Source organism: Uloborus diversus, chromosome 5 (genome assembly GCF_026930045.1).
Source record: "Uloborus diversus isolate 005 chromosome 5, Udiv.v.3.1, whole genome shotgun sequence".
NCBI classification, from domain to species: Eukaryota; Metazoa; Arthropoda; class Arachnida; order Araneae; family Uloboridae; genus Uloborus; species Uloborus diversus.
Window position 1 is genome coordinate 48946856 of NC_072735.1, and position 12384 is coordinate 48959239.

Below are 12384 nucleotides of genomic sequence, written 5' to 3' on the forward strand. Positions count from 1 at the left end.
CATCTTCAGTTTACGCACGAGGCTAAAAGTTTGAAAAAAATATGTTAAAAATTGAAATTTTCAGAAAAAATTGAAATTATTATTTTTTCAATTTTTTTCATAACGTAACAGCCGTAAATTGTCAGTATATAACGTAGTTTGAACTTAAAAATATTTTATAGCTTTTAAATGAGATCTTTAGTTTGCGCATATGCCTTAGATTAAACAGGAAATTTTACCCCAATTTAAGGCGTATGCGCAAACGAAAAATTTTATGTAAAAGCTATATATATTTTTTTAAGTTCAAACTACGCTATATACTGACAATTTATGGCTGTTGCCTGACAAAAATATGAATGAATTAATTTTGTAATTTTTTGAAAAATTTAATTTTTAGCAAATTTTTTCAAACTTTCAGCTTTATGCGCGAAATGAAGGTGCCAACTTACATTTTTTTACACATATATTTTTCCCTCTGTGAGGATACCAAACTACAACTTTTGAGAGATAACGCGATTCCGAAACTAAAAAATCGATTTTTTTCGAACCACCCTAATAGGTAATTCATAAAAAAGCCAAATAAGAGATCGCTCCAAACTTCACGGTGCAACACAGTGTTTATCATTATTTTATTTTCTTATTTATTTATTTGATGCGATGGATAGGGGAAGAATAAAACAAGACACAAGTTGAAAATAACGTAAAACGTACGAAACTTACGAACTATAGATTGCTCCTTTAAGGGGTCTAAGGATCTTTAATCTTCAGAATTTTCGATTTTCTTAAAAAAATATATGTTATGCATAATTTTATTCTGAACAATTTGATACCTTATTTATTACCATACGTCAAAACCTTTTCGAGTTATTCTAAAAATGCGTAAACTTTCCCCGTAGAGATTTATGTTAACAGCAGCTGTTTAAGCCTCTTTTTCTCAGGTGCCGATTTCTTCGGTTTTCTCGTTTTGCGCGCATGATATTTCAGAAAGTTTGTTATATATTTCCGTAAAACTTTTCATGCATATTTGTCTGATACATCTTAACGATCTGAACCTGAATTTCAACTAAAAAATTACAGTTAATATTTAAAAATAAATATTTTTTACCCAAAATTTTGTAAATTTTCGATATTAACTTACCAAATTTCAAAAAAATAAATAAATAATTTTCAAAAAATAAATAAATTTAGGTTCAGGTCATAAATATAAACCAGATAAACATACATTAAAAGGTTTACGGACATATATAAGAAACTTTCTGAGATATCATGCGCGCAAAACGAGAAAACCGAAGAAACCGGCACCTGAGAAAAAGAGGCTTAAACAGCTACTGTTAACATAAATCTCTATGGGGAAAGTTTCGGCATTTTTACAATAACTCGAAAAGTTTTTGGCGTATAGTAATAAATAAGGTATCAAATTGTTCAGAATTAAACTGTGCATAACATATATTTTTTCCAGAAAATCGAAAATTTTGAAGTTTAAAGGTCCTTAGACCCCTTAAACGAATTCAAGACACCACAACTACTTGGAATCTCGCCAAATCTTTTATAATTTGATTAATAAAACACACATGCAAACTTTTTAAAGATTTTGCTCGCATTTGTTTTTATTTTACGCATCCAAAACTTTTTAAAACGTGTTAAACGTCCTTCGCAGTTGAACAACACGTGAACTTTCTTGTGGTAAACTGGTTCAAATCACTTTCGTCCTATATAGATAAGCAATTGGTTAAATAATAATTTCGTCACTTGGTCCCAATTTGATTGAAATTTTCATACACTGCATAGAAAAAAATCACACAACAAAAGACTGCCCAAAAGCATGTTAGAGTGTACTGACAACAATTTAATGGATGCATTTAGAAGAATAAAGTTAGGAATAATTTACCTGAAGCTGGTTCGGGATGAATGATGTGGCCATCATCACGCATCCAGGACATAACAGAAACGTATTCTTTTACAAAGCTCGGTATGTGGCATTTAAGGACAGCTGTATTTCCTTTTGTCACGAACACATCATACACCTGAGTTTCATAGTATTGCATTACCGCTGAAAGGAAAGAAGGAGTTTGTTAAAAATATACCATTTAGACATTTTTGATGTTATATTACAGATACTCAACAGGTGATTAGTTTTAACAAATAGTTTCAACAAAATATGTTTTTTAAAGATTTTAACAGAAGAAAATAATGTTTTGAAAAAACTTATGGGTAATATCAAAAACTGGAAGCTGCTTTTTCCGTAACTCTTGATACATTTTTTTTAATCAAAAAACAATACAAATGTTGTTGTGTTTGATCAGTCGACATCTACTATGAATGAAAGCTTGGCTCGAGTTAGCAAAATGTCATTCTTTCCGGAGGTTTTTCAAAGACAATTTTGTAATCGTGTTCTACAATCGTTCCTGTTATTTTCTTCTTCATATTTTTTAATAATATTTAGATGTAAAATAATATTTATATGGTTTAAAATTACAAATATATATTTTTGTTATGTCCGCTATAAGTGCAGTCTTTGACACATTCACACATGGTCGAAATAAAATGTAAACATTAATTTGAAATTGCTTTGTCAAAGTTGTATTGAAAACTCCTAAGTAATTTTGTTGTTCTTAAATTTTGTATCATTTTCTTTCAAATAAAAATATCACTAATGTTTTGTAATAAATCAATACTTAAAATATATGTAACTTTTTTACGGTCGTTTCATGATTGAGGTTCATTTAAAAACAATAACCATTTCGTTTTCAGCAATTAAATAAGCAATAATCACCTAGACATTTACTCATAAGAAAACCATTAACTATAGTGCAAGCAGAACAGTCGGTTTTGACTTTATTTTTTGGCGTAATAAAAAAAATATATGTATATTTTTTTTTTGCTCTGCTTTAAAAGATTTAGTTGAGCCTTGCTACTAGTTATTAATTAGTAAATACAAAGAAACAAAAAAACATTTTATTATAAATAACTAACTGCGTTTCCCGGCTTTGCCCGGTCCACCTTGAAAATAAAAATTGTGTTAAGTGACGTAAATTCAACAATCAGGCATAAATAAAAGAAAAAAAAAAAAACATCATGCAAAATTTCCCTTCCAAGCAATGACGACAAATATTATAGTACTCAGAATTAAAATGAGAAAGATGGATTTAAAAAACATAACCGTGAAAACATAAAATAAAATAAGTTTAAGGAATTAAAATGCGAAAGAAAATGGTTATCAATTTGAGTTTAAATGAGGCTTTTTGAACTTGATTTAAAAAGGATTGCAACTTTTTTCTTTTCGAGATAGAAGCTTAGTTTTTCGACTATAGATCGAGATAAATCTGGAGTAAAAAATATCGCTTTTTTCAATGGTGTCAAAATGAAAACAGTGGGACAATTCCTCACTTTTAATTGATAGATTATTGAAGAAAGAAGTGCCAAAATTTCAGCTAAGCCTAAAAAAATTCGAGCTAAAAACGCAAATAACTTCTGCCGTAATTAAGTAAGAGCATTGAAAAATTGCTTAGAACGCGGAAAATTCTACCTTTTAAAACGATATGTTATATTAATATGTGCAAGTAATTTTGCACCCTTATGTTCGGGAATTTATGTAAAAACTGGGCCTAGATTCGAATAAAAAAAAAACTACTCGTTGATTTTTTTCGAACTGGTCTGCAAACTTTTCCGGTTCTAAAAGAAAGGTGCTGTGAAAGTTTCAGCGAAATCGGCCGGGTAGTTCTTGGGTTCTGCGCGTTCAAACAAACAGACGCTTTTTGGAGAAATGATTTTATACTATGTAGATATTTCTAATATACAATTGAGCTTAATATGGAACTTTATTTTAAACCTACACTGTAAAAACGATTCAGAAACGTTCCTGGAAAATAATGGGCAGCTGATGTGCCCAATTTTTGACAGTAACATATCTTGAAAAGGCCAGGAAAGTTTTCCGCTAATATTCAGTAACCTTCCTGAAATTATCCTTGAAGCTTCCTGAAGAACTCAGAAATCTTCCCAGTTAAAGCCAGTTGCGTCTCTAGTAGTTATATTATAACAGCTTGGCACCTTCCTGATTTATCTAGAAAGTTCTAAAATCAGTATTGGAAGCATGACCGAAGCTGAGACAGAAGTGTAAGAGAGTATCAAGAGTTTAACTCTACTGCAATTCTAACAAAGCTACGCAGTCCATGGACTTATTCGCTCCCTTTGGGAGCTTATTGAAATGAAGCCGATACACTTTATAAATACATTCAGTTAATCTTTAAACTGGGAGCTAAAAATGCTTTTCATAACGATGAGAAGTCTGCATTCGTGTAACTTGTAGCAATTCAGAAAACTTTTTGACAAAGATCCTTGATTTTTCCAGGAAGGGGATAAAAAACGTTGAAATCCTGCAACGTTACTCGGAAATAATCAGTAACGTTTCGGATTTTTTTTACAGTGTATGCTGCTTTCTTATTCAAGTATTTGTCATGCTATGTAAAAGCAAAAATTGCGTTTTTACTGCATGAAATTTTAAGAAATGATTTGTACAGTTTTTTCTTTTTTTCAAATTGAATTGTTTTATAGAAACAAATTAATTTTGTTACAAAAAATTATATTTTTCTAATCTTTCTTAGGCCACACCATTTAGAATTTAAAGAATCAATTTCTAAAAGAGTTTATTTTAACTTAGAAGTAAAAGATGATATTTCGAACCAAATAAATAGCGATACCTTAAATACAACTGATGTATTATGACATTACTAAGGATTTGCAGATATATTAGAAAAAGACATCTTATGATGACATTTCCAATAATGGTACGAACTCATTTTTATTGTAGTCTTTATCGGTAACTGAGTTCAGACATTTTTCTTGATGAGTGACGATACGAATGACCTGAAACATATAGATTTATCAGAAACTAAGGATATTTTCTACTTTTCCCCTCCCATATCGTTTATCGTATAAAACGCACATCATAATTAAATGTTAAAGTAGATACATGTTACAAGATGAGATTATTTATTGTGTTTCTTCTAAAGGTATAAGTAAAATAATTTATGTTGAAAGGCTAATAAAGCTGTTCTAGTATTATTGAAATAAAATAATTAAATTTGAGAATATTTATACTGCGTTTAATATGAGTTATATATTGAGTAATATATATTGAGTTTAATATTGTGTTTTTATGTAATTTTATTATTAAATAAATGAGTATCCGATATTTACTATGAGTTTCTATTTGAGTTTACTTGTTATATAAGCTATAAAAAGGAAATTAATTGAATTTTGATTTGAGTTGGAATGACACATTTATCGCTCAACAAAGTTTAAAAAATGTGTAAATATTGTTACAGATTTAAGACACACAAAACGTGTTTTAATATTTTTCTTGTAAAATTTTGTTGTCTAGTTAAATTAGGGAATACTTCATGTATGGCATTTTACTAAGCATTTGACGTTTAGAAAACTTTCAAAAAACTTAAACAGTTTTCAAGAACCAGTCGTTATTTTCTGTTTTCGGTAACCCCTGCGCAGATTGTGCATATACGGACAGAATATGCAGCACAGGATTATATCCTCCACCCGATCATTTGGTATGTTAATAAGGACTCCGGAGTCTTAATAATGCTAGTCATGACTTTATTGTTCTACGATCTACTTTTCTATAGTTCTTAAGCCATAGGAGAAAATGAGTGAGGAGCATCATTTTCTTTTTCAATTCCCCAATTACACATAGAAAGATTTCTACAACAAATTGATAAAGTTTGGTACTAGATTAATGGAGGTATCAAAGATAAGGGTTTGTCGAATGAGCGCATGAAAAAAGGTTAAGAAACAAAAAGTGCTGGTTTATTGTCACAATAAAAATAATATTATTTGCCATGATCAAAAAATATAGTAGTGTGTACATAAATTATAGCCATTACTAGAATAAATACTGTTAGACCTTGCTGATCAGCAAAAAGATTAAAATGATAATTTACATATCAGAATTAAAATATGATGAGCATTCAAAAATTGTTACACTACATTTTAGCTTTAAACTATTGCTGTACAGGTGATCTATTTACAGATGATATGGAATGTCACAAAAATAAATCAAACATACAACCTCTAATGTCCAGACGCACGTGGATCGACGACACTTTCACTTTTTTAACTCAAATGTTATTTTCATAAAAAAAAAACACACAAATCGCCCCGCACACGATTTGGTGAACGGTTGTTGATTTTCTTTTAATGCGTTTTGTTACTGGATAGTTAAATACTTTCCCGATGCATCAGGATTTCCATTCATGAGCATTGTGCTCATTAGATGCACGTGAGCCAGCAAGGAAACGTTGACCGTTCTTTCTATCTTTCCATACGGCGTCTGCAACACTCAGGCGATCAAATCAGGAATCCGGAATCACAAGGAACGTATTGTGCGGTCGCCATCCTACTTGAATTAGCGGAAAAGTTCCAGAGAGGACACTCAGCGTAGACTTTATTGGTGCATGAATAATCAAGCAGAGGCACCAAGGTTAATTTGTTGATTAAAAAAAAAAGAGGGCTCCACGGAAGATCACTCTGCAGCATTGGCGGTTATTGAGGTATATTTGTAACACTTCCAAAATTCTTTTTTTACATCATTGCAGCTGAGACAGTTCCACACGAGTTGTGTGCGTGACCCCCGAACACCAAAAGGAGCCGGGGAGTCGAGGAGACTTCTTAAACTTCTTAACAAAACTACATTCTTGTAGAAAATTCCACGAACTACTCCCGCGTCGGAAAAACTGAGACCACGCCGGAATCTCACAGTTAACTGTGCGGTTGCAGTTACAGGTGGTCGAAACCGCGAGGTAGAAAAAGCTGCTTGGTGCGATAGAGTTATCACATGCGTGGAGGATGAAAATGCAGTTGGGGACAGGTGTGGCAAATCATGATTGTCACATTCCTCCCCCCCCCCCAAGAAAAATTCACGGAAAAGGTTAAATAAACGTTTCTTGAATAATCACCCGAAAATGAAAACATGAAAATTTGGTATATATAGAACACAACATGACGAACAATCAATACACAAATAAACCAGCAAAAATGTATACGTACACACAAAATATAAGTAATACAAATAATACCAAAAGTCACTTCAGACCTACGTAAAAAATCGATTTAATGGCTATTTTTTTTTTTTTTTTTTTTTTTTTTTTTTGACAAAAAACCAGCGTAAACTTCGATTAAATATGTTAAAAGGAAAAAATTTTGCAATCACCCATAACAAAAATTTTCTTTTTTCTTTAATATAGTAGTATGTTGGACAAATTCTAATTATCTTCCATCACTTGCAATTTTCCAGACATTAACTTTTGACACGTGAAGTAGTGAATTTCAATTGAATTTTCTCATGAACAAAAGATATATATATTTTTTTAATTTTTTGAAAATTCTGTGCAAATCATAATTTTCATATTCATTTTATGATTTAACTTTCTTAATGCAATGATTGCAAATGACATGTATATTTTGCTTATGCGCATAAACTAAAACTTCAGATGTTCAAACAAAATGTAATGCAGCTAAAAATGCAACTTAAAAATTTCTGTATGTTTACATAGAGAAAAAATACATTTTTGTTTATTTGCCAGTATTCATATTTGGTGGAGTAATGCAGTTCACTAAAAATTTTGTCTCTGTTGATCTATGAAAGCAAGATACCGACTGAAGAACACAAGATAAATTTAAAAAAAAAATATTTTTGACACTTTGAAAAAAAAATATTTTCCCTACAATCGAAAATTCGGACCAGTCAGACAAAAAACGACTGCGTTTTGTGAGCTCTCAAAACACTAGAAAATACCATTCCCAAAAAAATATCCAAAGAGAAGAAAAAAAAATTATTTTGCACTTAACACCTATGTGTTGACAAGACAGATGAGTAAAAATTTCACTATGCAACAAAAACATTTTTTGTGGAAGTTTTTTAATTCATTAATTTGCTAATTGCCATTTATGCGACATCATTGTTTACATCATTTTCATTATATATTTCACCAGTACTTTCATTTTGAGCATTTGTCAATTTTGCATTTAGAGGTACTTGTAAAAACACAAAAAGGTGTTTGTGTGAGATGGTATTTCTACAAATACTTTATCTCCCACTTCAAAGTTAGGAATGGCACGACCCTTAATGTATTTCAGATGTTTAGAAAAATACTCATTTTCATTAAATTTTACCATTTCCTTAGTCTCTAGAATATGTTCTTTGAGCAATTTTAGATATTTAGATGGGCTTTCCCCTTCATTAGATTGAGAAGTCAGTGTAGAAGGTAAGTTCAGATTCCTACCAAAGAATATTTCAGCAGGTGCAAATTTAGTAACAGAATGTTTGGAACTATTATAATGAAGCTTAAAAAAAAGTAACCTATCAGACCACTCACAAACAGAGTTGGACATAGCAGACAGGCTTTCTTTCATTATTCTGTGAGTCCTTTCAATAACCCCGTTACTCTGTGGATAGTATATAGATGAATTTCTATGCTCAATATTGAGTGATTTCAAAAAATGTTCTAATTCCAAAGACTTGAAGTTAGGAGCATTGTCAGACAGCAGAGTCTTTGGAATTCCAAAACGTGAGAAATACTGATTTAAGGTGGAAATTATGGTGGAAGATTTAATGTTGTTTAAGGGTACGGCTTCCAAATACCTGGAAAAATAATCAATGATTGTTAAAATATAAAATTTTTGATCGTGTGACCTAGGTAGTTTTCCCACAACATCAATTGCAATTACTTCTCCACAGGTGAGATCTCTCTTTTTAACAAATTTTGGTGTTGTCAATTTTGCTTTAGGTTTATTTTCCATGCAAGCACTACAGTTGTTACAAAAGTTTTTTGTGTCTTTTAGCATCCCATACCAGGAGTAAGTCTTCTTAAGAAAATCACATTCTTGTAGAAAATTCCACGAACTACTCCCGAGTCGGAAAAACTGAGACCACGCCGGAATCTCACAGTTAACTGTGCGGTTGCAGTTACAGGTGGTCGAAACCGCGAGGTAGAAAAAGCTGCTTGGTGCGATAGAGTTATCACATGCGTGGAGGATGAAAATGCAGTTGGGGACAGGTGTGGCAAATCATGATTGTCACACAAATGTAGCAACTATTTTATTCTAAACAAACTAAAAAATCAGAGAAGAAGAAAAAAAAATGCTGAAAAATAAAATTAGACACTTTTGACCGGACTGTTTTGTAATAAATGTTTCTACACTTTGCAGATAACAAACTCACGACGCTTTTTTATCATCTTTCTGATGGCGAAAAAGTAACAATCTAGCAAATTTTTACTACCATGCGCAAAAAAAGGGGTTTATCCTCAGTGATGTGCATTGCCTTATTTAGCACACCATTCTTACAGTTCGACCTCGTTTACCTAAAATGAGGGACAAAGGCTTTCAGAAAGTTTCTTATATATTTCCGCAAAACTTTTCATGCTTGCTTGTCTGGTATATTTTTATGAAGTGAACCTAAATTTTAACTTAAAATAAAAGTTAATATTTTAAAAGAATACATATTTTTGCCCAAAATTTTGGAAAATTTTGATATTTACTTATAGAATTTCAAAAAATAAATAAATGAATAAATAAATAAATAAATAAATAAAATAAATAAATAAATAAATTTAGGTTCAGGTCATAAATATAAACCAGATAAAGATACATTAACAGTTTTACGGAAATATATAACAAACTTTCTGAAATATCATACGCGGAAAACGAGAAAACCGAAGAAACCGGCACCTGAGAAAAAGAAGCTTTAACAGCTGCTGTTTACATAAATCTCTATGGGAAGAGGGTACGCGTTATTATGATAACTTGAAAAGTTTTTCTGTATGGTAATAAATAAGGTATCAAATAGTTCAGAATTAAAATATGCATAACATATTTTTTTTTCCGGAAAGTCGAGAATTTTGAAAGTTGAAGGTTCTTAGACCCTTTAAATCTTATTTGATTCATTATTATTGATCTATCTGTTGCGATTTCCATCCCAATTTACTAACCCACAAAATACTAATTTCTATCTCTTTTTATTGTTTTTTTGGTTTGAAAATGTAATCATTTATTTGTACCATTGTCACTCAACTGTGTATTAAATTTCATTCAACTATGATGCTTCCTTCATGGTGTTGCAATTTTCACAAGTAGTAGTGTACATTTGAAACGAAGAAATTGCCGGTTTGATTATACCTTGATAGCTGAAATTTTAATACTGCTATCTACTGGATTAATCCTAAAATCCAGTAGATAGCGTTCATTGTTGTCCACTTTTTCATTTCTTCATTCTTTTGAAATGACACAGTCTTACCAGTAAAACATTTAAGTTACCGGATCCAGTTCAGCCTTGTTACAATAAAACCTTTCTCTGCATTGTAAAGATTATGAAAATATACTATCGAATTATCATGCAGTGGCGCGAGTTTCATTGTTGATGACGTCAAGAGCGGGTATTATATATACGATGACAACTGTGGGTAAACATGCACATTTGCATATTTCATGATATTTAAATATTTACTAAAAGATGTGTTATCTTCTAACTTTTAGGTCGTCAGATACTCGTGTCTCAACACAAAATTCTTATACTTAAGAATAAGAAACTGTGTAGAATATTTTATTAATTCTTTTAGAAAAAGTACGGGAAGTTCAGAACATAGAGCATGTATTATTCTGTATCGACTTTTATTAAGAAAATACAACTGAACATGCTTTTTCCATAAAATAATCAAACAACTTCATATCAACTTGTACACAAAAAAGAATAATTTCTCTTCACAACGCAGTTCAAGCTTATGACCAATACATATTTTAAACTTGGAATTATCAAACATTGAGCAAAAAATAGTATGCACGAATTTGACATATCTTTAAATTATACGAGTGTTACTTTGTTTTCCGTGAAAACGTAAAAAGAAATGTCACAAAAGTGCACGCCACGTTTCTAGTTCCCATAGTGATAGACAACGCCCATGTAATTTCGCATAAATATATTACTATACTGGAAAAGCTTAGAGCTGTGCTCGTCCAACGTTCAGTTTAATCTTTGGCGATTAGCTGCCGAAAGTATCGCATTTCCTTTTTTTTTTATTATTTGAGCGAAATCACTTCAATGTTTTTTTTTTTTTTTTGTTGCGACAGTTTTCAATCATTGTATGTTTCCTACATAGACAGATTTTTTGAAAAAAAAAATCTCTAGCAGAAAAAAAATGTTTTCTAGACCATGCACTCATGAGCTTTTCGTTCCTGATAGTATATATTTGCCGTTAACTTTGCTTTAGTGAGAAAAATGAGTAAAAACATCTTTAAAAACTACATGCCATAGCTGTATTGTCTCTTCAAGTAAAATATAATTTTACTTTAATAACTGAATTACTTATTGTAATTAAAGAAAATATAACTTAGTCTTTTAAAAATGTTTTTGGGACAGGTAAAGCTGTCACAGCGATATATTTATCACCCGGATTAATTGATTTCAATATTTTTGGAAACTTTCTTTACTTTATTTTAACGCCATCCATGAGGTATATCATATAAGGCACACCACCATAAAGTACATTTTTGGTTATTATTAAGGCATACAATAATCTACAAGTCTTATTTTCCTTGTGATATTTTATTTGTAATTGATTTTCTCTCTTTTTTTTCATTTTTTTTAAATTTAAAATATTATATTACTTCAATTTTGCAATTCTTTTGTTTCAGAGCTTTTTATATTGTAAATTCCAACACGCTGCACAAAAGTATCAAAACATCAGGCAAGGCTCGAAAACTAAGAAACATATTTAGATGTATAACTTTAAAGCTTAGATATGCACTTTTATTAAATTAAAAAGATAAATGTAGTTTTAAAATAGTGAGACATAGTTACTTTCTTTATTGAGAATTTTCTTCAAAAACCTGTGCAAGAGGAATTGACAAGCACATATTTCCAACTACTTAAAACTAAAAAGAAATAAAAAAATTTTATTGAAACAGCTAATTTATTTATGATTTTTTTGGGGGGCGGGGGATGCACTAATATTTTACTGGGAACAAAACTACCTTATATGTTTTAGTTTTTCAATAAGAGTAAATGTTTGCAACCAAATCGTCTATTAACCTTGAAATTGTATAATCGTATCTGAGCACACGACAAATTATTCTATTATCTGAGCAAGCAATATGTATAGATTTCTACCGCGTCAGAGTTCTAGCTTTCATCAATAAAGTTACATTCTGCGGTGAAATGGATTCAGTGATGTAGTATGCTCTCAATGCGGTGGTCGGTATCTACCTAGATTTAGCAAAATTTATGGACATCATCAGCACTCCCGAAAATATCAGCAGGATACGAAATGTACCTTTCTATTCTCCGTGTACCTCGGTTTGATTACGCACCACAACAATTATTTAAATCTTCAATGGAAT

The 12384-nt window shown here is 30.9% G+C and overlaps 1 protein-coding gene across 1 annotated transcript in view; it reads right to left on the reverse strand.

Annotated features, from left to right (window-relative positions):
• The window catches only part of LOC129222912 (cell adhesion molecule DSCAML1-like), a 58157-nt gene extending 49322 nt beyond the window's left edge, over positions 1 to 8835 (reverse strand). The window contains 3 exon segments of the mRNA XM_054857473.1: positions 1868 to 2029; positions 6059 to 6109; positions 8037 to 8835. Coding sequence (XP_054713448.1) covers positions 1868 to 2029; positions 6059 to 6109; positions 8037 to 8835 — 1012 coding nt within the window.
• Positions 8836 to 12384: the final 3549 nt, after the last annotated feature.